This window comes from Brienomyrus brachyistius, chromosome 19 (assembly GCF_023856365.1).
Source record: "Brienomyrus brachyistius isolate T26 chromosome 19, BBRACH_0.4, whole genome shotgun sequence".
In the NCBI taxonomy this organism is placed as follows: Eukaryota; Metazoa; Chordata; class Actinopteri; order Osteoglossiformes; family Mormyridae; genus Brienomyrus; species Brienomyrus brachyistius.
The window spans coordinates 12124613-12150841 of record NC_064551.1 but is presented as its reverse complement, the minus strand read 5'-3'; the positions used below and the strand labels follow the sequence as shown (position 1 = coordinate 12150841).

General features: G+C 45.0%; 1 protein-coding gene and 1 non-coding gene across 5 annotated transcripts; one reads left to right on the top strand and one right to left on the bottom strand.

Moving 5' to 3' along the window:
• Nucleotides 1–6895: 6895 nt before the first annotated feature.
• Nucleotides 6896–6968, bottom strand: trnaa-agc (transfer RNA alanine (anticodon AGC)). The gene has a single exon. It is a non-coding gene; the product is annotated as a tRNA-Ala (tRNA).
• A 329-nt stretch (nucleotides 6969–7297) lies between these two features.
• Nucleotides 7298–25632, top strand: LOC125714649 (metastasis-associated protein MTA1-like). 4 transcript variants are annotated; one of them, XM_048985418.1, is made up of 19 exons: nucleotides 7298–7632; nucleotides 9745–9812; nucleotides 10819–10912; nucleotides 13056–13182; nucleotides 13644–13707; nucleotides 14308–14425; nucleotides 14815–14917; nucleotides 15006–15105; nucleotides 15458–15646; nucleotides 16210–16284; nucleotides 16840–16898; nucleotides 17083–17210; nucleotides 17322–17473; nucleotides 17596–17785; nucleotides 17930–18019; nucleotides 19995–20147; nucleotides 21852–21916; nucleotides 24699–24850; nucleotides 24972–25632. In XM_048985418.1, the coding sequence occupies exons 1-19, from the start codon at nucleotides 7605–7607 to the stop codon at nucleotides 25111–25113; spliced, it is 2097 nt and encodes a 698-aa protein (XP_048841375.1). In that variant the 5' UTR covers nucleotides 7298–7604; the 3' UTR covers nucleotides 25114–25632. The 4 variants fall into 4 exon arrangements, with proteins under 4 accessions (XP_048841375.1, XP_048841376.1, XP_048841378.1 ...); XM_048985419.1 differs by having other exon boundaries at nucleotides 7299–7632; nucleotides 21852–21883; XM_048985420.1 differs by lacking the exon at nucleotides 7298–7632 and adding an exon at nucleotides 7659–7795.
• The last annotated feature ends 597 nt before the right edge of the window (nucleotides 25633–26229 follow it).

Here is a 26229-nt window from a genome sequence, read left to right as displayed (position 1 = left end):
ATAGAGGGTGGGGGTCAGTGGGGGACAGGGAGAGATATTAATGAGCCTATTGATACTAGAGTCATTCTGACTGGATTCTGTACAGTGTCACATCAGTGTTACATAACCCTCTGTTATTACTATAGCAGAGATCCCAAAGGATAGCCTTCGGTTATTAATTCCCCAAATTAAAAAAAGATGCACTTACTTACATGAAAAATTACTTTTTTTAGCATTATGGGCATAAAACAATGGCCTTAACAAAGGCTGCTAGTGGCTATTTTGCTTTATTGTTGTGCTTTTTTGTGATTGACCATGTGCTGTGAGAATTCCAAAGCTGCCCCCAGCGCAATATTAATGTAGGTAGGATATAATAATGGTGACAGAGTGCAGGTGGCAGACATCCCAGGCACTCGGGAAACAATGGCAGCTTGCAGTGTTTGTCCTTGTTTTAATCAGAATAAACTGCGCTACAAAAGAGAAACTGTCCATGACTTTTGGGATTATCTGTAACGACAATTATCATATCACATGCATCCTTTACATGTATCCTACAGATGACTTAATGCGGATAACATATATATTACTATTATTATACATTAAAATTTAATTATTATATGGCCTTCAGCATCTTATGTGAGTATATGTGTACAGAGGGGTTTTTCCATTAAACGCAGGATAGAAACGCACATCGCTATAGGCATGAAGAACCAACTGTTACCTTTTCTACTTCCTACCACAGCTGTATGGTTTTACAATGCAGTCCCACGGGGACCCAAGGGCTTGATCAAACTAAAAGCTATTCATAAATAAGGCCGGTGTGCGCCATGTTGGCTCATAGTTCGTGTTCCAATGCTCTTGAAAATACACCATTAGTTGCCTGATTCAACGTATTTTATGGGCAGTGTTAACTGCATTTTTTCTGATGTTTGTTTTACACTATTAGTACTCAACCAAAACAAGTCAACAAGCAGACATCATTGTACGTTACAGGCTGTAGGACTGTACATGAACAGTGTTGGTCAGTGACACACATACTGTACATATAATAGTTAGAAATAAGTTAGAATGAAAAATATTTAATGGTGATATAAGTGGTACATCCAAAACCACCACCACCATCATCATCATCATCATCATCATCATCATCATCATCATTATCATCATCATCAGAAGTACAAAAGATTAAATATAACTAGGTTACCAGAAGATTAGGGTATTCTGGCTAAAATCCCAGATGTTGCAAAACTTTGAGGTCTAGAGGAGAAATAAAATTATAAAAATGTAAATCTAATAATAAAAATACAACACTAGAAATGCTCCATCCATAGGGTTAACTTAAGTCTGACTTGTCTACTCATGTAAACATAAAATGAAAAATCTTTCCTTTTCAAATGAGAGCAGAGGATAATTTGTGCTCACATCAGCTTTGATGTAACAAGAATCCATGAATTAACTATCTCAACTTTTTAAAAAAATGTATTTTGTCAGTTTCGTTTGTCATGTTGGATTAATTTAATCATAGATGAAATTATACCCACGGCAGTTTGAGATGGATGAAAACCAGTTAAAATCTCCACTGCTTGTGTTCTCAACTAGCCGCTACTTTTTTTACTCTACAGTCTTCTCTGAGTGATGAGACACACTAGGAAAAGAGCGTTATTCCCTCAGTCCCACCCACAGCCATGCAGTTACCCAGCTGCCAGTAGAGGTCGCTGTGTGGTGATGTGAGAGACAAACACAATGTTTCTGCTATCTATGGGTCCAGCTAACAATGGTCCTAGTGCAATGTAACAGTTATTTTAAGAGACCTATTTTCACTTATGAACTATACAATGCAGTGTTTCGAAACTATGGAAAATGGCAATGAAGGCTAATTACTTGATCAAGGCTGAAACATTAAGTTAGTTAGTAATTTGATAAAATATGGGGTGTGTTAACAGTAAGACTTACTGTAAAACAGAATTGGGGAACATAATTTAAATACAGCTGGAAGATCAATGCAGTATCAAATCATAAACTGTATAGTTCTTGCTCCACTGTTAACTTGTACATGTCAGTGGACGATCATTGGGAGCTTAGCCAAGCTGCACTTATGCCTAGTGGACTTATCTTTCATTGCTGAAGACCAGTTCCAATACTCAAGAACAGAAGTACAGAGGATGGTAAAAATCCCCTGATGTTGTTCTTGCCCCATCCCAGATATGAAGGATACATTGTTGCATCCTAGCTGAATGAGACCAATCCTATGATTCATTGCGCTCCAAGTTTGTTCTTGGAAGGCAAGTTAGAAAGACTGATCTTGCCAAGGCCACAAGTATGGTATTGAGAAACACCCCTGGTATTTGCTGGGGGCGCCTGACCACTAGGAACGCATTGATAGGGTTGCAATAGTATTGTGTAATTGCTTTGGACCGCCATCTTGGTGCAGCCATGGGAGACTCTCCACATGTGTATGTGACCGTACTTGTATACTTGTTTTACATCATATTCCACTAGCAAAAACCAGTTCCAATGCTAAGAACACAAGTAGAAAAAGACAGTAAAAATCCCCCAGATATTGGTCTTGCTCCACTCCAGATATCAAGAATATGTTGGTTGCAAGGGGGCGGCATGGTGGTGCAGTGATTAGCACTGTTGCCTCACACCTTCCCGGGTTCAAGTCTTTGCCTGGGTCACATGTGTGTGGAGTTTGCATGTTCTTCCCATGTCATTGTGGGGTTTCCTCCGGGTACTCCGGTTTCCCCCCACAGTCTAAAAACATGCTGAGGCTAATTGGAGTTGCTAAAATTGCCGGTAGGTCTGCATGTGTGAGTGAATGGTGTGTGAGTGTGCCCTGCGATGGGCTGGCCCCCCATCCTTGGTTGTTCCCTGCCTCGTGCCCATAGGTTCTGGGATAGGCTCCGGACCCCCCGCGACCCAGTAGGATAAGCGGTTTGGAAAATGGATGGATGGAGAGTCTCTAAGGGGTTAACCCCCCCCTGCACTATCTCAGGATCTTACAATGAAAGGCAAGTGGAAGCAGTGAACTACAGTGATGACGTTCTATATGAGCACAGGCCTGAGCCGAACGCCAGCACTGTCCACATATAGCAGACGCAGAGCTGGCCCAGAGGGGCTTGGGCTTCCATGGGCTCAGATTTCATATATGTGAATCAGCTGGGCTGATAGGCTCTGGACCCCCCGCGACCCAGTAGGATAAGCGGTTTGGAAAATGGATGGATGGATGTTGGTTGCATGCTCACCAAACGAGATCAGTCCCATGATTCATTGTACCCCAAGTTCATTCTTCGAAGGCAAGTTAGTAAGATCACAAGTATGGTCTTTGCGTTCTTGGTACAGTATTGAGATTCACCCTCGATATTTGACTGTACTTATGTTCTCGTCTAACCATTTTTCATCATTATCATCATCATCCATTGCTGAAGACCAGTTCCAATACCCGGGGTCCTTGGTTACGACGCCTCGACATTCGACGTTTCGAGTTTACGACATTCACTCCCATAAAAAGTTTTTTTAAAAAAAAAGAGAAATCAGTTTTTCGGTTTAGCATTGTACTTACGGACTATGTGGGCGGAAGAATATGCAGTAACCCGGCGTATAAGTGAGGGAGTTGGCGTCCCTCATTACGCTTACCTACGCCATTTTGGACTGTTAAAAGCAGGAAAGGCATCATGATGGACGTGAAATTAGACATTGTAAAGAGATCAGAATAAGGGTGTGTTTCGACTTACACCATTATTCGGTTTAGGTCACTGTCGTAGGAACGGAACTGTGTCGTAACCCGAGGACCCCCTGTACTGAAGAACAGATGGTACGAATGCGGTAAAAATCCCCGGATCTCATTGTTGCCCCACCCAAAATGTCAAGGATAAATTGGTTGCACCCTTGGCAAATGAGACCACTCCCATGATTCAATGCTCCTCAAGTTCGTTCTTGCAAGGCAAGTCAGCAAGACCGGTCTTTTATTCAGTACACTGCATATAATGATATGAAATAGCGTCATATAAAACATTGTATAAAAGCAAAAGAAAAGAAATTAAATTAAGGAAACAATAAAAAGAGAGGACAGATGTTATTAGATGTGAGCCCCACACCTTGAAAGCAAAATGGCTGTGAGCCGCCTGCTCTCCGTTATTGAGCATATCGTTAATTACCTGATTTTTCAAATATTGTGGGTAACACTGAGGCAAATGAAAGTGACTCAAGGTAAATTGCTGGTCGATTTATTTTATCCCTGGATGTGTGGCTTTCATTTAGCTAAAAGGACTGTTTCGCTTGTTTCTTTTTGCTTTTCTGTTTAGATGTCCATGACGCTGACAGACTATACTGTGTCCCAAGTTCGCTGCTGTTGCGCAGTTAATGTTGCCTCTGTCACACAAGGTGGCTGGTATGTCAAACTTGGAAGGATAAGAATTGCCTTTACTATATGTTTCCAGGTCGGATATCTAAAGATTTAGAACATTTGTCAGCCCCATTATGTATTAATTATCCATCCATCCATCCATCCATTTTCCAAACCGCTTATCCTACTGGGTCGCGGGTGGTCCGGAGCCTGTCCCGGAAGCAATGGGCACGAGATGTATTAATTATGTACTAATAATTTGAGTTATATGATTTTAATGCCAATTAAATACAACCCCAAATCAGAAAAAGTTGGGACAGGGTGGAAAACGTGAATAAAAAAATAAAGCAGTAATTCACAAATGTCCCTTAACTTTTATTTCATTGCAGACAGTATGAACACAAGATAATTCATGTTTGTTTTGGTCAACATCATTTGATTTGTAAATAAACATCCATTCTTGCCATTCAGGCCTGCAAAACATTCCAAAAAAAGTTGGGACAGTACAGCATTTACCATTTTGTACAGTTCCCCTGTCTTTTAACAACACTTAAAAGATGTTTAGGCATTGAAGAAATCAAGTGACTAAGTGTTGCAGGTGTTAGTTTGTCCCATTCTTCCTGCAAACAACGTTTTAGGTGCGCGACAGTACGGGGTCTTCGTTGATGCATTTTTCATTTCAAAATGCGCCAAACATTCTCTATAGGAGACAAATCAGGGCTGCAGGCAGGCCAGTCAAGCATCTGCACCCTCTTCTTACGCAGCCATGCCTTTGTTATGCACGCAGTATGTGGTTTGGCATTGTCTTGCTGAAATTAGCATGGGCGTCCCTGTAAAAGACGTCGTCTTCAAGGCAGCATTTGTTCCTCCAAAACTGAGATATACTTCTCAGCATTGATGGTGCCATCGCAGAAGTGCAAGTTACCTTTGCTGAAGGCACTGACACAACCCCATACCCTGACAGACCCTGTCTTTTGGACTTGTATCTGGTAACAGTCTGGATGGTCCTTTTCCTCTTTGCAGCACACGGCGTCCATTTCTTCCAAAAAAGATGTGAAAAACCGATTCGTCTGACCACAATACACGTTTCCACTGCACAATGGACCAACCCAGATGCCTCCGAGCCCAGAGAAGTCGACGGCACTTCTGGACACTTTATGTAGGGCTTCCTTTTGGCACAGTACAGTTTTAGCTGGCATTTCCTAATGTAGCTACGTACTGTAGTGCTTGAAAGTGACTTCCTGAAGTAGTCCTGAGCCCACGCAGTTATATCATTTATTGATGAATGACGGTTTTTAATGCAGTGCCGTCTGAGGGCTCGGAGATCACGGCCATTCAGTTTAGGCTTGCGTCCTTGGCCTTTGCGCTCGGTGATTTCTCCAGATTCCCTGATTCTTTTCACTATGTTATGCACTGTAGAGGGAGGAATGCCCAAATCTCTTCCTATCTTTCTTTGAGAAACGTTTTTCTTCATCATTTCAAAGATTTTTGCCCGCACTTGATGGCAAACTGGCGATCCTCAGCCCATCTTTGCTCCTGAAGGAGTAGGCCTTTCCTCGATGCTGCTATTGTACCGAATCATGATTGCAATCACCTGTTAACATCACCAGTTTCACATCACATCATTATTTAGTTATTATGCCTCATTACTACCCCTGAATTGCCCCCATCCCAACCTTTTTTGGAATGTGTTGCAAGCCTGAATGGCAAGAATGTTTATTTACAAATCAAATGATGTTGACCAAAAAAACATGAATTATCTTGTGTTCATACTGTTTGCAATGAAATAAAAGTTAAGGGACATTTGTGAATTACTGCTTTATTTTTTTATTCACATTTTCCACCCTATCCCAACTTTTTCTGATTTGGGGTTGTAATAATTATTTGACAATGCACTGGTATCATGCAGGTTCTGTTAAACTGAATTGGGATGGTCACTGAAACTGGCTGAATATGGCACAAGTATCCCCACCTAAAATCAGAGGTGCAAAGTTTAGGTCCGGAAGGTACAAATCCAAACCAAGATTTTGTTTCAACCAAGCTAATGAGTATAAAGAGTCACAGTTACAGAGTACGCAACTGGTTGGTTGAAACAAAACCTTGGTCTGGATTTGTACTTTCTGCACCTTAACTTTCCAACTCTGCCTAAAATATTTTTCACCAAGCGCTACTGGTTTCTGTGAAAACGACGTAGAGTAACAGATCCCATTGTTTGTCAGTTAATGTGCCCTATTAGCGACCTCTGGTGGTGAAATTGTTGCGCTTTTGAAAGACAATGGACTACAGACGCAATTATTAATTTAAAAAAATCGCACTTGTGGGAACCCTTGGTGCAGAACGTTAAATTGATTCAGAATTTAAATCAGGTTTTGTTCAAATTTGAGATTAGAATTGTCACTGTTACATTGATTTAACATTAATAAATAATGTAACGTGTGCATCTAAGAGTACATTTACAATATAACATAATGGATTCTACGGAATAAATCGCGGGGATGTTTAGTTGAGGCTCATCTAAATGCAAATAAAATACACTATATTGATCCTATAGTAAGTAAGATGTTAAAAGCTTGGAGAATGCGGGCATCGATCCCGCTACCTCTCGCATGCTAAGCGAGCGCTCTACCATTTGAGCTAATTCCCCACTACACGCACAAACAGTGCCCCGAGACTTCTCGGTTCTTTACTATGAATTCTAGGAAACCCTCGGAATTAAGTCTTAAGTTTGCAGTGGAAATGGTGAAAGCCTAATGATTACTATTTCGCGAATGGCATAGCATACATCAGGATTCACTGAATGTAAAACAGAATATCTATCTCGGGTTCCTTCGAAAGAAGTCTAAAAGTTTACAGTCGAAGTCCTCATGGTTTGCACTAAAACAGGGGGCGGGACTGTGGACGGTCAGCCCCGCCTGCACGCAGTTTCATGGTTGCGGGTTCAAAACTGCACCCCGCTCTAATAACCCAAAGTTTCGCACACGGTAACCCCTGGGAGAACAGCGTATTGTTGGTGCATTTAAGACCACACCACGAAGGGATAAAAAAATATCTATACTGAAACGCGCGTGAATTTCACCGTAGACAACCCCCCTGAATCCCCGTTATTCGGGAGGATCCGTCTCTAAATGTGTACTATCCCTTTAAGCTCCCGCGTCTGGCGCACTTGGTATTAACGAATCCACCATTTTCCAAAACAGAATAGCGGTAGCTAGTAGTAACGACGGCGGAGGCGTCAGCCATCTCTCGCCGTCCCTGCACAGAGCCAGGACCCGGGGCCGCCATGGCAGCGAATATGTACCGGGTCGGAGGTGGGAACCGTCTGCTCGCGAGTCCCTCGTGTCGCACGCGCCGCCTGCCGCCGCCGCTTTGTGCCACCCGCTACCGCGCGGCGGTCGATTAGCCACCGCCGAGGAGGAGGATGAGGACGGTGTTGTCGGTGGCGCTGGCGGACGCCAGTATGATGAAGAGCATGTGGGTCTCTGGAGGGGTTTCTCTCGCTTATCGGTCGCTGGACGTAGTGGCTCGACGCCGAACTGCGCTCCGGCAACTTCTGAGTTCATCTCCTTTCACCGGGAGGGGGAAAGTCGCCGTAGCTGGACTTGGGGGCGGTAAAGTTGGCCGCAGACCGATGTGGCGTCTGCTCCTCGTTGAGGGTCCCGCACCGATGCCCCACTCCCGGACGGAGGGGGTTCTGGCTAAAGCGAGACACAGGCTGCTTTTTCCGGATTTATGTCGACTGATAGTCGTCCTTAGCGGCTTTACCTGGAGTTGGTAGCTGTCGGCTGGGACCCTGGAAGTTGTAGTTAGTCCCGGTGGTTCCGTTAGCGGACCTTTATCGTGCCGAGACAGACCCCCACCCACACACACTAACGGGGAACCGGGGTAAACCGAGAGCCCTGTCTGTAAATCGCCGGATGGCCTGGAAGGTGGCTCATGTCGCCGTGATTAATGCGAGAAGTCCGGTGAAGTTACTGTTACTGCTTTTAATCTGGAGATATTCTACAGTGTAGAATTATAAAATATTTTGTACCGTTTTTAATAAGTTAAAATATGTATTTTTGCCTTTTAACTATGTATTTTATATGCATTGTATGTTGGTTTTAGGTATCCGACATGACGTTCTCGTTTTGCTACTAATTTCCAAATTTTATTGCTAGTAACCCATAGTTTTGAGAAATGACGTGATTAGCTTCTATCCTACTTACAATTAGTTAATAGGGTTCTACGCAGTGATAGTTTCTTAAGGTACCTTTTTTTTTTTAACAATTCTAGGGACTTATACAGAGAGATGCTGTGATACTGGAGTCTGAGATTGTACTTGGACTTCATATCAGTTTAAATGATCTTTGTAATGAACCCTTTTGCTTCAAGGGCAGGTCTCATGGGTCTTTGTGTCTTTGTGTGCTCTTTGTCCTGCGCTCAGTATTGTAATATTGGTGACAAGGTCCCATACATGCTTGTGGGCATCTGTGTGTCAGAACATCCACAATGCCTGGCTGTTTGACTCTGGGTTCACCTGCTCATGCAGTAAAGGTCTTTATGCACTTCTGATTTGAGGGACCCTCTGTAGACTACCTTATAAAACATCAGCATCTGTACATGATTCACATATTAGAGGTAGACAAATGTTTGATGTGCATAGATAAATTTATGTAAACTAGCCGTTTGGGCATATAGCAATAAGATTCTGTATTTCAGAGTGTCTTAAAATCATTTTCCCCCAAAGGTTTTATTAGAAATTAGACCAGGGAAACAGCTGTGTACTGTCACAAGTAAATTTTGTAAACTTAGAGGGAAGGTTGATAAATATTTTCTTTAAACTTTTCTGTCTCCTGTACTCTGATGTTTTCAGTAAAAGGGATTTATACCTTGGGGTATAATTACGAAGCAGCTTGGAAGAGTTTTTTTTTCTCTCAAGGCTCTTTTACTATATGCAATTTTTAAAAATGCACCCTTGTTCAGCTCAGGAAAAATTATGTTGTTACTCATGTAATTTTTGCAAGATCCGGTTGGTGTAGTGTGATGTCACTACATAGTTAAATCAATGCAGGCAGGGTATTTGAATGATTTGGGTTCTATTAAGTGCAGGCTGCATGTGCTTTAGACACTATGCAGTCACATATGCTGTTCTTCAACCTCAGTGTTGTACAAATGTCACAAGAAGTGATCTCTGTGACCTGCAGTGGGTGGGGTCTGTGCTCTGTGTATGACCAGCTTCACTGCACATGGCAGGTCTTGTGCACGTGATTGGAGGAAAGGTCTCCTTGCTCTTAAACTTCGGTAAGGGGTCAGGTTTCTATTGGAGGTTTGGCAGGACCATATTTGTCTGTGTTTTAATTCCTATGAGATGGACCATCCCTAATTAGCTTTGGCACTATAATCTGAAGTCATTTTTTCATGTCATCTTTTTCATCTCACAGATTATGTTTTCTTTGAGAATTCCTCCAGTAACCCTTTCTTGATCAGGAGGATAGAGGAACTGAACAAGGTAAGTGAAGGTATATTAACTTGCCACTGTGTCCTGTCTGAAAGATTACTTGTCAAGGGCAAAATTAAAATCAATTTTTTTACTGATATGGAGTTTTCTATAAAATTATTTTGTTAATGTCAAACCATTTGGATCCATATATACTGCATATACAGCTTTGGAAAAATTTTACAGCAAAAGTTTCGGTTTCACCCAATACTCAGTTTATGGGTATGGCCTTATGCCTTGCAATGTAGCCTGATGCCAGCAGAACCAGGATTAAACCAGGATGTAAAAATACAGATTTGTTTTTTTATTTTTTTTATTTTTTAAATATAGAGTGGTCTCTTAATTATTTCCAGAGCTGTTTTTTTTCCATCAGCTAATTGTGTGGATATTTCATTGTTAAACATAAAGTCAGCTCTTAACTGGTGAACTTTTATATATTTCACATTTAACTTACAAGTGTTCTTGCCCAGAAAATATTGTATCATCTGGCTTTTATTAGATAAAACGTATGCCGTTTCCTCTGACTTTTCTCTCCCTTTATACCTATGAGGAAATCTGATTCTTGTGCCTTAGGTTGGACCAGCTTAGATGCTGGCTTATTAGTGTGTCATTTGAAAGCCTGATGCGCTGTAGCCTGCTGTCATCCAGATGGTGAAGGACACAGAAGTAGGGCTGACCAATGTCATGGGAGAGGTGCTCATTATAACATGGCATGTAATCTAAAATATTACGGTTTGCCCCTTGAAGGATTGGCATCCAGTCCTAAGGACATGATTGGGCTACACATTTAATGGCATTTTACTTGCAAACATGTGTAACTGTGCATAATAAAGCTTATAAACTATTAAGTCCCTGAGAGCCCACCTATAGTGTTCTGTCTTTCAAAAGCATGAAGAAAAGATCCTTATTTCAAAAACAAGTGGTGGATTATGGTCTGTAGATGACTGTACCCATGCCTACATAGGAACACCTTGTTCGGTCAGATGTGAGCTTACTGTGACCGCACTCTTTCTTCCAGACCGTGAATGGCAATGTGGAAGCCAAGGTGGTGTGTTTCTACAGACGGCGGGACATCTCCAGCACGCTCATTGCTCTGGCCGACAAGCATGCCCGTGAGTCCGAGCGCTGTCTTATTTTAACCAGAGAGAAACCAGGAGCGGTGGGGAGTCTGAGGAAAAAGCAGGTTGTCAAGAGCATTAGAAAGGTACAGGAAGGTGTGCTAACTGGGGCAGCACAGGGACGTGTAAAAAAGAACAGTTCAGGACCCCCCCCCCCCCCGGCGTTCTTACACAGCTTTCTTTAGCTCTGTGCTATAACGATGATGTTTATCGCATGTGTTAATAAGATCTTTAATAAGATCTTTCCGTAGTTTCCGCTACTGATGTTATTGTTGATTACTGGCAAGAAATTTTTAGCCTTTCCCCTGTTAGACTGAATAAGCAAACAGCACTATAGCGGTTCATATCCTGTTGTGCTTGATGGTCACTTAACAGTGTGTGGGGTGAAGGACTCTGGGTTCTTTGTTGCTGTCTTGGTTTTTTCACACTGGTGTTTGAGAAGCGTTAAAAGCAAGCTGCACAAATGTATGTGATGTTTATTTTCGTGCCCTCAGCACTGTGACTCTCTACGTGCCTCCTGAAGCCACAGTTCAACAGTCACAATCAAGATGCAGAGCTGATGTTTGTACTCAGCTATGTTTTCATCCAGTTATTCAACTGGGGGTCTTAAGTGGAGCTATTGAGGTGTTGTGTACAAGGATAGTTTGTGTTACTTTGGGACCTTGGTTATTGGTGCTCTGCAGTGCAGAACAAAAAAAAAAAAGTCTGATCTATCAAGGCTGGAAGATGTTTCCAACATTTGCACTGTCATTATACTGGTATGCCCCAGTAAAGTGTGTTCGTGTGGAACAGGGCTGAATAAGGGATTTCCTCACTTGGTGTTTCACGGGTAAATTAAGCCCTAATTAAAATGTGTCCTGAACCCTCTTGGGTTTGTACTGTCACCTCCTGTTGGGGATTAAGCTGTTGAAGCACCAGTGAGGAAAGGCTCAACTGTAGCTGTCTGGCTGTTCTATGGTGTGCTCGTGTGCAGTGAATCCTGGCTTTCTAAGGAGCTCACACTTCAGGTGTCTCTGTTTTGTTGGTTCTTCTAGTTTTTTAAAAGCTGTGAGGAGTTCATGTTGAGGGTGGCCACATGTTGCCTGTTTTCTTGAGAGCCTACCGGCAAGCTACCGAGTCTGTGATTGTAACAGCTGCTTTGATTATGTTTTCTATGCACGCCAAAGCACATGATCTTGTGTAGAACTGTTAGCACATGTAAAACACTGAAAAGAGTGCATCGCTATCTTAGCCCCTGACCTACTGGAGTTGTGATGTTGGTCTTCCCCCATCTCAGTAGTTTAGCTTGCATTCTTCACTTGTGGTTGGGTTGTGATTCATAATTGAAATATGTCCCTTGGTCAAAATGTTGACTCCTTCCATCTGTAGCTGTCCCTAACCTTAGCGTAGGGCTGAGGCAAAATGCTGGAGGAGGAGGGGCAGTTACTGGAAAAGGAGGAGCCTTATCCATTGTACAGGCACCACTCTAAAAGTGAGGAAGGGTTACTGCATCGTAAGGGAATCCGATATTGTAAAGAAAACCGCACGGCCCCTGTTACTAGTCAGTGAGTCAAGTTGTGAATAGACGTAGAATGACTGTGGGTTTTTGCAGCAGCATGTTCATGCGTGATCAAAGGCGTCATGTCAAGGTTTTGGAAGTAGAGGGAGAGGACTGCAGTATAATTGATTTTTGAAGGCCCGATTGTACCATGATGAATTACTATAATGATATGTGGGAACAGAGAACATCAATCAGGCTTTGCTTTTGCTCACTCACTCACTCATGCGCACACACTTTTCTCCTCCCTGAGACCAGGTGATTTCTAAGGCTGTAAAAAATTTTATGATTATGACCAAATTTTGTGAATATTTTGTCTAAGTAATGTATAAAACCCAGCCTGGCATGCACCCAAATGCCCCACGCACCCTTTGCTTCTCCCATATGATGAAAAATTGATTAGAAAAAGAAAGAACATAAGAGATGCGGGGGGCAGTAGGCGATTTTGAGTGCCTCCCTTTAACCGCAGAGCTGACATGTTGTAGACTTGTCTGTAGGCTTCTCAGAATAGACGTCCACTAGCATGCTTCTGGTCGGCATGTTTAATAGAGAATGCTGAGCACACCAAAGTTGATGATATGGGTGTGTGACGTCTAATAGGGGAGCTGGAGGAGGAGATGGAGAACCCAGAGATGGTCGAGCTGTCAGAGAAGCAGAAGCACCAGCTCAGGCACAGAGAGCTCTTCCTATCCCGCCAGCTGGAATCCTTACCTGCCACCCACATCAGGTGACCCGTACCTGCCAGAACCCTGCCCCCCACATCAGGTGACCCGTACCTGCCAGAACCCTGTCGCCCACATCAGGTGACCCGTACCTGCCAGAACCCTGCCCCCCACATCAGGTGACCCGTACCTGCCAGAACCCTGCCCCCCACATCAGGTGACCCGTACCTGCCAGAACCCTGCCCCCCACATCAGGTGACCCGTACCTGCCAGAACCCTGCCCCCCACATCAGGTGACCCGTACCTGCCAGAACCCTGCCCCCCACATCAGGTGACCTATACATGGTGGCCCTGGGTCACAAGTCATATGCCTCATACACAGCAGCCCCAATGTCACATTGGGTGATGTTCTGTTCCTGTATGCCCAGCATCACCTTGTCTGTAAATAGCCCACACCTCAGCATGTGGCCCTTGTCTCTGATTGGTCTAATCTGCCAGTTGTTAACTTGTATTTGGTGATCCTCAGAGGGAAATGCTGCGTTACTCTGCTGAATGAGACTGAGGCCCTGGCGTCTTACCTGGACCGGGAGGTAAGCGTGGCCCCTCTGCCATCAGCATCGTGGTGGTGTTCCTGCTGTCTGTGTGGGCTGGGCGCCATCTGAAACTGTATAAGCATTTACTTCCTGAGACCCACATGTGCTCTGTGTCCTGTGTGGTTATCTTGCAGGCTCTGTTTAGACAGGGAGAAGCGAACTGCATGGAATGCTGTCTCAGGGTTACGGGAACATGGGGGACAGACAGGAAACAGTGACAGACAGAGGACGGTCTGGGCGGGCTTTAAGGGTTAACGGTTTAAGTGCAGGTTTTACTGCAAGGTGCACTCTTTGCCTTTTTCAAAGTTAAACAAATGTAAATATTTTTGCTTTTGGATGGTAGCTATAAAAATAACATACAGATGTCGAGTTGTTTTTTCCCAAAAGAAGGTTTTATATGAAGCTTTATGTATTTACTGGAGTAGTTGAGTTAGCAGGTTAAATTGTCCTTTGGCAAGATGGACAGACTTCATGTTATTAGACTGTGCTTAACCACCTTCTATGAATGTGCTACATGTGGGTGCTGTCAGTACAGGATGTGTGACAGTATTGCTGCTGTTGCCTTTGCCTTCCCCCCCGCCCCCCCCTCCATGGCAGGACTGCTTTTTCTACTCGCTGGTGTACGACCCTCAGCAGAAGACACTCCTGGCAGACAAGGGCGAGATCCGGGTCGGGAGCAAGTACCAGGCCGATGTCGCCGACTCTCCAGGAGAGGGTCAGAGCCGTTGGCCTGTTCACCAGATTCTGAATGAACTCCAATGGTAGAGCAGGATAATGACACACTATTTTTGCAGGGGAGGCACAAACTTGGCCAAGGGATTTGAACCCACAAGCAATGCAGGTTCCTAACCACTTGAGATACTGCACCATCAAGCAGGGTGGCTTACTATCCATTCTCGCTCTCAGCTCCCTGCCAAACACCACATTTTCAGGAGCTGAAAGGGAGCAAAAACGTGCACTGTCTGTGGGTCCTCGAGCACTGGATTGGGAAACACTGCACTAATGAAATTAAGAGCTCTGGCGAGTAAAAGCAGCTTACCCTGTGACGTCTCCATCTGAACATGAGGGTCCTTTAGGTGTTAACGATGGACCATTTCCTCGTAGGGGAGGATGGTGAACGGGACCAGTCCAGGTTGGAGGAGAAGGTGTGGGATCCCAGTAGCCCTCTGACGGAGAAGCAGATTGACCAGTTCCTGGTGGTGGCTCGGTGAGGGCATGCCTCGTGGAGGGCTGTGAGGTTTCTGTCACTCTAAGTGATGCTGTCTGAAAAAGTGAGCCGAAGCTTTGCTCCACAGCTCGGTGGGGACCTTCGCCCGCGCCCTCGATTGCAGCAGCTCGGTCCGCCAGCCCAGCCTCCACATGAGTGCCGCCGCCGCTTCCCGTGACATCACCCTGGTGAGCTGCCGGTTGGGGCTTGCCACAAGGAGGTGCACTACCTGGGTTTCCCTTTAGCTGTTCTTCTGGAGTCACCAGCTGTTGTATCCCGTACCTGTGGGTTTGTTTCTAAGGTAAAAGGACTGTCCTCTGTTAGAGGGGCCATTTTGACCTACATATTGATCTTGGGGGCAGTCAGCCTGTCCCGGGAGAGACGGGCAACAAGGCAGGGGGTGCTGTGGACAGGAATCCGTCCCACACGTTTGTGCGGTGCACAGCAGACTCACTAGTTCTCCCGTCTGGAATTTTCCGGGCTGTGAGAGGGCAGCGGAGCCCACGAGTACCATCGGTGATACTGTGATCCACCCTCCAGTTCCATGCCATGGACACGCTGCACAAGGCAGGCTACGACATGTCCCGGGCCATCGCCGCCCTAGTGCCCCACGGTGGCCCAGTACTGTGCCGCGACGAGATGGAGGAGTGGAGTGCCTCCGAGGCTGGCCTGTTTGAGGAGGCCCTGGAGAAGTACGGCAAGGACTTCAGTGACATCCAACAGGACTTTGTGAGTGACCGTGGTGGGGTATGAGAGACACACCAATCAGCAGGTGATTCTCGGATATTTTCGGGTGGGGTCATAAGAAAGGCCATAATTTGTACGCCGGGGCCAACAAATGATATATTTTGAACAGAATAGGGGCACTTTTGGGGGTTAATCAGCTTTCAGCTGGGGTCCCCTGTGGTCCCACCCCTCTACATGCCCCTGATGCTACTGTATGTGGTAACAACAGCAACGCTGTGTCTGGCTTGGTTAGACGGCCTTACCTTTGGCAGGTGCATGCTAGGATATGGGTGAAGTAGCGAGAGGAGCACAGGATGACCCTCAGGGAGTGACACGCTTTGATCCGTCTTGGTTTTTGCTGCATTGATTGATGGGGCTTACTGACATAAAGGGATTGAGAGACTGAGGCAAGTAGGAACCTGGATTTCATGTTTCCATGGAATATAATTACTGTGAGCTCTCGCCTGTGTACGGCTGTGCTTCTAGGCTACCCTGTACAATCACCCCCCCCCCCCCCCCCCCCCCGCCTCCACCAGTTGCTGACCCTAACGCTCTCCCTGCCACAGCTTCCCTGGAAGTCCCTGACCAGCATCATTGAGTATTACTACATGTGGAAGACAACGGACAGATATGTGCAGCAGGTGGGGCCGCCATCCTGCCTCTCCGTTCCACCACTTTCTCACTCCATCTTCCTTGCACTGGCCAGCTGCTCCAAATATAATTCTCTGCAGGCTCGAGTAGTGGGCGTATCAAAAGCTTGATGGATCTGTTGAGAGGTCTGTGGCCATTTTGAAGGGTTAGTGGGTGTGCCAAAAGGTGGGCGAGTCACCAGGAAGAGAATATGACGAAGTGGGTGAAACCCACGTGCATTTCCTTTGCATTATCTGCATTTTGCTAAGTGTAAACAAGCATAGAAAATGTCTGTATGAACAGATATGTAACAGGCATTTAATTATAGATATCTGTTAATTGTAGCCATTGTCTGACCTATATGTCTAGTAAATATCCGATCACTATCTGAAATAACGTGTTTTGACGTCTTTCTCGGCCAGTCGAAATGACCTTTTGGCACCCCTGCTGTGCTGCTCGTCACCTTTTCATATGGACACTACTCCGTTCTGCAGAGACTCATTTCTTGTCTCTTCTGAGCCCTGTGGTCTGACCCCGCTGCCGTATTTATGTCCATATTGTCACAGAAACGGCTGAAGGCAGCTGAAGCGGAGAGCAAGCTAAAGCAGGTCTACATCCCCAACTAGTGAGTGCTTGCAGGAGTGGCGGGGGGCACAAGAGGGATTCCAGTAGGGTGTTTATGGTGAGGGGGATGCCAGGTGGATTTCAAGGGAGTTCTCAGAGGGTGCTTGTGGGAAGTGGGTGCTGGAGCTCCAGGAAGAAGGTCCTCCTCTGTCCCCCACCCTTACACCTGGTTTTATTACTCCTAGCAACAAGCCCAACCCAAACCAGCTGAGTCTTGACGTAGTGAAGCAAGGCTTGGTGAACGGGGCTGGAGCAACTCCGGGCTCGGCAGGCCAGGCGGCAGGAGCAGGCCGGGGCTGCGAAAGCTGCTACAGTGAGTCCAGTGGGGGGCTCCATTTGCCTGACTAGTCTGGATGTTAGCGCGGGTCAAGGGATTCTCCTGTCATGTGACTCACCCACCTGCCTACCGTCCATCTCTTTGCAGCGACAGCCTCGCACCAGTGGTACTCGTGGGGTCCACCTCTCATGCAGTGTCGCTTGTGTGCCCCCTGCTGGACATACTGGAAGAAGTATGGTGGGCTGAAGATGCCTACGCGGCTGGATGGCGAGCGGCCAGGACCAAACCGCAGCAGCTCGGTAGGTCACTGCTGTAGCGATGTTTGGCTTTCTTCCCCACATGCCCCCCCCCCCCCCCCCCCACACACGAGACAGTCTCCTGCTCCCCTGAGTAACCCTGTTCCCCCTGAACTCCTATTCAGGGTACCCACGGGCAGTCTGTGAGACATGGTTCAAACCCCAGGTTCGCAGCTAAAACCAGGCAGGCGTTCTACCTGCACACGTCTCAGCTGACCCGGGCCACCAGGAGGGCCTGCCGGGACTTGCTACGGCCCAGACGCCTCGCCCGTTTCCCGCACGCACCTGTCAACAGCGCCGCCATCAGGGCAGAGTGTGAGCAGCTTATGTCCATGTTGACATGTAAAGGCAGCAAGGCCTTACGCCTGCCGCGTTTCTCATGTGACATTGGGTGGCTGTACGCCTGCCGCAGGGAGGCTCTGTAGTCAAGCAGATGTCGTGCTGTTCCCTGGATGGCAGGTGTGGTGCGACTGCCAGATATTGTCAAGACTCCGCTGCCATCAAAGCCGATCGTGCGGAAACCTTTAGAGGCTGTGGTCAAGTATCTAGGTGAGTGAATGCAGAACTTTTCTTTTGCTTTACTAGTGAACCTGAAGATGAAGAATGGTACTTTAGATAAAAAACATGTATTCTTTGTCTGATTCTAGAGTGTAACTTGCGTAACTGACCTTGGTTTCTGATTGGGTGTTTTCACACCACAGGAACTTTTTTCAGGAACCAGAATCTTTTTCAAGAACCAGGAACTTTTGTGACGTTCATACCACAGGACCTCGGCCCAATTGTAGTTCCTCAGAGGCAGTTCAGGAACCCTTTTCTAGTCCTTACTCTGGACTAGGTACTTTTCATTTGAACACGAACTACTGGATACACACTTAGAGCAATAAACTTTGTGATTGGTTGACCGCAAGCACTGTCACTTATTTGATTGTTGCATAGAAGTGCGGGGAAAAGAGAAAATTAGCAGAGCAAAAATTGAGCAGATGGAATTATTTGTACCTCAGTTACATTTAATGATTCCATTTTTGCTTGTGTATCAATTTTTTTGGATGCAAAAATATAATCAATAACAATATACTTTTGTCTAATATCACCAATGCCAATGGTGAAACTTTTTCCTGTGAAACCAAAAGAGCGATCTGCTAGCCAGATTTAATAACTAACAAAACAACTTGTCCATTTTCGTTGGGGAGACAGTGCAGATTTGTATTAACTAATGTGTTTAGTTTCGCTTAGTTCTTGTTAGTTCTTGCATCTCCCATGCATATTTAGTATAAAGATCCCGGTTCTATTGTATTGTATTTTATAGTATAGTAGTTAGTTTCAGGTCATAAACTAGTGAACTTTTTCCCACTGTAAGTGCTTTTAAGATTAACCATGCTAATAGCTGCCAGTAGAGGGCAGTGAAAGAATTGTCTTTGAGAGTTTCTGGTAAAGTAAATTTTTCATGCATATCTACTAGGGGTGTAATGTACCCAAGAATCACGTTTCGTACCTCGGTTTTGAGTTCACAGTTCAATATGCTTTCCGTACAGTAGAGGTAAAAGGAAAAAAACAAATAGCTTCTTTTTTTCCTTTAAACAGTGCTTTACTTAGCAAAGTATAACTTAAAAAGTCTCAGTATTGCTGCAACTTACTAATAAAAAACTAAAAGGTACTTAAAAGTAAATCAAAATAAATATAGTCTAACGTAGATAGAAATAAAATAAATATCCATTAAAGTGCACATTTAGAAAATTAGCTGCACCTGATCTGTACTGTATTCACATCTGCAGCTTTCTGCTTCACATTAGAACTGTGCAACACAAATATTGTCTCAAAAAATGCAAAGCATAACAAAATAAATATCCATTATTATGGTGTAGCATGGGGGCGGCATGGTGGTATAGTGGTTAGCACTGTTCAAGTGTCCGCCTGGGTTACATGTGTGTGGAGGTTGCATGTTCTCCCCATGTCGTCGTGGGGTTTCCTCCGGGTACTCCGCTTTCCCGCCACAGTCCAAAAACATGCTGAGGCTAATTGGACTTGCTAAATTGCCCGTAGGTGTGCATGTGTGCGTGAATGGTGTGTGAGTGTGCCCTGCGATGGGCTGGCCCCCCGTCCTGGGTTGTTCCCCTGCCACATGCCCTTTGCTTCCGGGACAGGCTCCGGACCCCCCGCGAACCAGTAGGATAAGCGTAAGAGTTTGCAAAATGGATGGATGGATGGTGTAGCATTTTAAAAAATACTTGTGCTGTACTTGTATTCAAGCTTCACATTGAGACATGCGCACGCATGCGTAGCAGCGCGGCTTCTTCTGCCCCTTTCCGAATGTTGCTCGGGGAAAACGCTCAAAGACGAACGTTCCATATTAGTTGCATTCGTTCTATACGAATGCGTATAGTACGGAAAGACCTGTACCGAAAATTTTTAGTACTAATATGTGTACCGTTACACTCCTAATGTCTACAGCCATTCCATGTCTGTCAATTTGTCTTTAATCTCCTCCCTTCTCGCTGCCCCCCTTCATGACCCTGCGACTGCTCAGAGGCCCACCCGAGCCCCCCCAAAGCTGGCCCAACTCGCCGCAGCGCTGTCCCCACTGGCAGCCTGACACCAATCAAGTCCACTCCCATCCTCAGCCACGGCTCGCCCACCATCCTGGGCAAGAGGGGCTACGAGCAGCACAACGGCCTGGATGGTGAGAGGGTGTGGTGGGTGTGGCGGGGAGGGGGAGGAGGCAGCATGATCCGGTCTGAGAAGTTCAAGGGGGGGATTCATACAGACCTGAAAGCGTCCAGCCTCAAACAGTCAAGCAGACACGGCTGGGGGGTAGTAGCAGTTCTTTCTGACAGGCCAACGCATCAGTCTCCTAGTAATCCTCACTCCGCCCCTCTGTGGCTCTGCAGTACCCCACTGACCCCTCACCCCTCTCATCAGTACCCCACTGACCCCTCTCCCCCCCTTGCAGTACCCTACTCACTCCTCACCCCCCCCCCCCCCCGCAGTACCCCATTGTCTGTTTGCTTTATCCTCAACTTTGCTCTTAATTTGGTAGAAATGTGACACATTTTAATGCTAATTTGATGAACTGTAATTATGATCACCATTGGCAAGCTGTTCTACCAAACAAACTAGTCTTCATACTGCAGTATGAATTACACCAAGAGTTGGAGCATTTTACTCTAAACAATGAACATGGTGTAAAATCAGGGTAAGGGTGCCTGGGGGTCCCCGCTGACAACACAGCACACCCCCATCTGTCCCCCACACCAGCCTGCCAGCCCCCTCAGACTGTGTGAGGCCACATCCGGTGTTTGAAAGGAGTCATATGGAGACACGTACATGAAATACACAGCTAGGAATTTTAAATTATTTATGCAGTCTCTAGTGCGCAAGCTGAAGTAGTTAAATTACTAAACCATAAAAAGGTGACATGAGTTGTATAATATCTTAATCATAATAATACCTTTTTCTATTTAAATGTTTTAACATTTTACCCGGACTAGTTATTTTGTTTACTTGGGCTTGCTATATTGAGCCTGTGGAGGGGGGGAGGGCAGAAATTACCTAGTTAATTGATGAATGATTTGCCATGCTGTGACTAGCCAGCAGAGGGCAGTATATGAGAGGGTATTTTACTGCAATGTAATATAACTAATATATTACATATCTGTATCTGTGCTGGAAAGGTTCCCCTATAAGGAAAGTCATTTTGCAGGATGCCGCTCACACATGCAGATTCAAAGGGTTTCTCGTGTTTTGATGTGTGCATACTAGTAATTCTTTTCAATTATTTATCACGTATCAGTTCTTGCTTTCTGGTACCACAAGACAGAAACATGTTTAACAAATAGTTACAATATAGCCTTCCCAAGTATTCAGCAATGATTGTTGCTTTCTAACTTAGCTATTGATTATTCCCAAGTGCTCAAACCTGTGTTGTAAGTGACCTTGGCATGCAGTGTGTGCCAGGGGTGAGGATATATTATTTGCTGAGCTCCAGGACATGTTGCATTGATATGTCTTCAGTTCCGTCCATTTACAGTAATTTGTTACCTGCCCACATTACTCTGCAGTGATGCCCTGTATAAAGGTAGATGCAGAGATAAATATCCAAGTCCTCCACCGTAGCTCAGTCCTCTGAGGGCTTGTGCTCTTATTCGTTCTGAACAGAAACAGCCTGAATCTGAACATGGTATCCTTTGACTATTGCCAGTTTTCTCTTTGGCACTACAGTTTAATCCTGTTTATGGTTGAGATTAAAAAGGACCAGTGTAACTGTTTGTGCCTGTTAGTTTCCATCCACACTGTATCTGTCCCTGTCTTTATCAGTTTTACTTTCAAAGCAGAGCCTCTGTCCTCCAGAACTGGACTCACAAGTTGTTCTCTTTCATGTTGTTAGGTAAACCTAACCATGGACAAACCAGACCGATGGTGAGAGAACCTTCCTCAGTGGCGGAGCACTCTGTGGGTCCTGGCCTTGTATTTGTGGGTTCCTGTAGTGTAGAACAATGTTTCTCAAACCGGTCTTTGGGGACCCCCCAGATGGTCCATGTTTTTGTTCCCTCCTAGCTAACTCCTGACCTGACCTGACCAGCTCTTGGGAGGGAGCAAAAATGTGGACTCTGTGGCAGGGAGTTGAGAGCAAGCAAAAACGTGTACCAACTGGGGGTCCCAGAAGACCAGGTTGAGAAACACTGGTTTAGAAGACATAGAGGGGGTACTGGGGGGTGGGGGTGGGAGGGGAAATGGGGTGGGTGGCTACCAGTGGAGTTGGCCCAAGCTATTCTGTCCTCAGATCTACTCAGGGAATCATCTGATCAGAGCTGGAGCATCCCTACCCTAGTAAAGAGGTGTAGTACGGGTATGTCATAAGCATCCCTACCCCAGTAAGGATGAGTACCACCAACATTCCATAGGTAGGAGAGAGGTTGTCCTTAAACAGCCTTTATCAAGCTGGCAAAACCAAGCCAGGAAAGCCAGGGAAATCAGCAGATGACTTGGCAACATTAAAAAAAAAAAAAGCCAAACGCCACATACTCTTTCTGAAATCTATTGGATAAGCCAGGTTATCCATGCCCTGTTAGTGTTGGCACCTTTTTGAGTGCAAGGTCCCTTACAGGCCCTCCTGGGTAAGAGACTGTCATGAGTCTGGGCCAGAAGCAATGACCTTTTAAATACCTTTTTTGAATATAAACCTGGAATCCCTAAAAGATTATTTGAATAGTTTCTAAACAATTAACCAGTTCACATTTAGGGCGATTATTGAAATGTACAACACTGCGCTCCAATTACATATTCTTAAGTTGCTGATTAAAGAATGTCTATTACCCATTCCGTAGGCTGCCTTTGAGGCAGTGTTAGCATGCCCTCTTTTTAATAGTGGTAACGATAAAGCATTTTGCTTCTTGACTGAGGAATAAACGGTCACAGTTCATGTAGTTCCGGTTCACATAGTAGCAGGTGTTATGTGGTGATGTGCCTGTTTTGTGGGATGGATCTCCACCGCATGATTGTTTTCACCAAGGATTGCCCTTGTGATACATACCTGCCTTGCTCACTGGTGGCCAACAGGAACAGCTAGGCCACAGTAACAGTAGGTCATTGCTTGCACCTGGATGTGTCCTCACAGATACTGAGCTAAGGCTGAGCTAAACAAACCTAAGGAGTGAGGGAAGGGGTTTTAACTGGAGAATGCTGTCTGCCTTTGTTATTATGATGTAACACACCAGAATGCCATGCATAAACTTAATCGCCTAACTTAATAAACATAATCACAGCCCAAAGTCTAAGAATTTGACCAAGTGAAAAATGTTTTCATATTCCATAGATGACAATGCAGACAAACGGTCACGTTGGACGACCCCCTTGTGAGGTGTTCCGCTGGTTAACCTGTGTTAGCATAACATAACTATAAATCTAATTATAGCCATATGATTTTCTACTACTAGTAGAGCCCTTCCTCCGCACCCTTGTAAAACAGTGTGATTGCAGGCCAGTACTATATGAGTATGTGATATGTACACTTAGTCTGATATATCATTGAACAATCAACATCTGGAGTTATTCATCTCCATCAGCACATGAGAAAATGTATGTAAAATTGTATTTGTATGTATGGTTTTTTTTTCCCCCCAAGTCCAGATTTTCAGTTGTGTCCAGTTCTGTAGATGACTCATGTCCCTTGGAACGCTGATACTGCATAGCAAATCTCCGGCCACCATACCAGAGATCTGCACTCTGGGTGTTTTGGGCAAGGATACGTCTGTGGCCGTCAGCAGCTAGAACCTTGAGAAGTCACTTGCTGGCAGACAGTCCAGACGCCATGTCTTGTTAATCCCTCTCTTTCTCTGTCTGAATTGTATCAGTTTTGTTCTCCTGATCAGTGTTGGTAAATAACAGAATCCCAGGGAGAATGACTCAAGCAGCCAAAACCCTGGTAAATGTTGTGTAGCAGTTGTTCGCCTGTAAGGTGCTCTTTCCATGTTTCTTTTTGGCCTGTTGTCAGTTTCTGGAGGGTTTAAATTTTCATGTAAAAGCACTCAAGAAGGAAAGTGTGTTTGTGACAGTTCTTGTTAGGGATGCTCCAGGGCTCACTCAGGGTTCCCTGTCCCCTCTCCTCTCCTCTCCTCTCCTTATTCTCCACATTGTGTAAGTCACTCACGTCATGAAACAGTTATTTTTGTCTCACTGGGACATTGATAGGTTTTATTAACTGATACGTGCTCAGTGGATCACATACAGACAGATGCTTAGCAAACACTCATATAGTGGATTTTGAAAGGATTCTAGTAAAAACTGATATCTAGAAATATTAATTATGACATTGGTGTGGATTTCAAACTGTTAAACTAGACTTTTAGATGGTGGTTTAATTTTTCTTCTGATTACCAGTTACAATTAATGATGTATTAATGGGGAAAAAAAACGTTAAATAATTGGCTGGATTAATACAATTGTAAAAGGCAGTTTTTTTTATTATTTGTCTTGGGCGGTCATTTTGAGACTTAGAGATGACAAGCAGCTGATCAATGGGAGAAAAGTGCGATTTGATGTATATCCTGTGTTTCTCCACATAACAGGAGCTGAAGACGCAAACAGCTCTTAGGGGACCTTTGTGCTATCTAGCTGCCCGGCCGCACTCTGCCATGGCGTCTCCACTGGGCTTATGTTGCCTGGCTGATTCAATCTGCATGGTGATTTTATACGTTCAAACAACAGCCGCTCTCTGTCTCGCACCCTGTCGTAGGCGGTAGGTCCAAAGCCCCGGCACCATGTTGGGAGATCCTGTCCAAGCGGCCGAATGACCCAGGGTGGCTTCCTGCCCCCCAGAAAGAGGCAGTGCACAAACTGGACTGACCCGTGTGGAGAACTCTACTTCCTGGCGAAAGGAGGGACAAGGTAAGTAGCTGAGCTCTCCTGGATGTCTCACCCCAAACTACACTTTGAGCATCAGCTGCTGGACCTGCTCTGTACAGTCTGCCTCTGTCAATTTCATACTGTTTACCTCTTGTTATTGTAGACAAATCAAGCGGCTTCTGTCAGCCAGACAGATCCGGAGAGCCGCCCGGAGGCCCCACCAGCCAATCACTGTCCTTCCCTGTCAGTCTGGCCCTTCGTTGCGTCGACCTGCCATTGATGAGCCAATCGTCATCGAAGACTGAAATCCATTGTAGCCAATCACGACAAACCTGACTCTGGTGGATTGTGTTTATTATGATATGTATTGGTATAAATATTGTTATTGTATTTTTTTTTGTACGAACGATAACCGCTATTGATATACAGCAATGAGATGTTTTGAAGCTTGTGAAATTGTTTGCATTCTGAACGAATGGAGTGACGGGACTTTGTAACATTGCCTCATGGGTCTTTTTTATGCATTACGAGGAAATATATATCTAAAAATTGGGAAAAGTCATTTGTTTTCTTTTTTGTAAGTTCCTGGTTATCAGTTTTGTGAACTAGTCCCATCTTTGTCCCAAACAGTTTAATTTATTGAAGGAAAAATGTGTGCCTTTCTATCTTTTTCATAACTTTTGCATCAGCCCTTTATGTTATTGAAAAAAATAAATTGATTATTCTTTGTGAGAACAAGGATGCACAAAATTACATCACTTTTAAAGGTATGATTCTTAACACCTAGACTGTTCTTTAAATTTGATTAAACCTGTTTTACATTGTGTGTTTGCACGTACAAATGTATGGTGTAGTTGTAAGGCAGTGGGATATGGATCTGCAGTAGATGGTACCTGGGACAACCAGCGAATGCAACCAAACGAGCACAATAGTTGATGATGGGGGTCTGTGTCAGGTGATGAGTGGCTGGCTGCTGCTTTTCTCCTCCAGCTGTCCACACTGGCATGGAATGGGCTTCAGGATGTTCTTCCACCACATCAGGCCCTCTGTTGAAGGGTAATTTAATTGTTACTGTCCTTTATTGTTTAGGTAAAGGGCAGGTGGTGTTCTGGATGGATTTCATCAAATATCCAACTTACTGAGCCAATCTGATCTTGGGTTCAGGGAGCAAGTCAGGCAGGAAAGGTCTTCTGTCATCTATACTAACAGAAGTCAGACCCCTTGTAGGTCCAAAAATTGATTAACCCCTGGCCCACCACAATGAAGAGCAGGAGTTCACATAGCGCTGGGACCTCATCCAGAGATAGATGTATATTGCTGTGCCTTAGGGAGTATGGAAGAGTGAGGGGGAGGGGGGATTTGAGGGGTCAATACATAGATATTTTTTTATATAAATAGTGCAAAGAGGGGGAAAGTGAGTA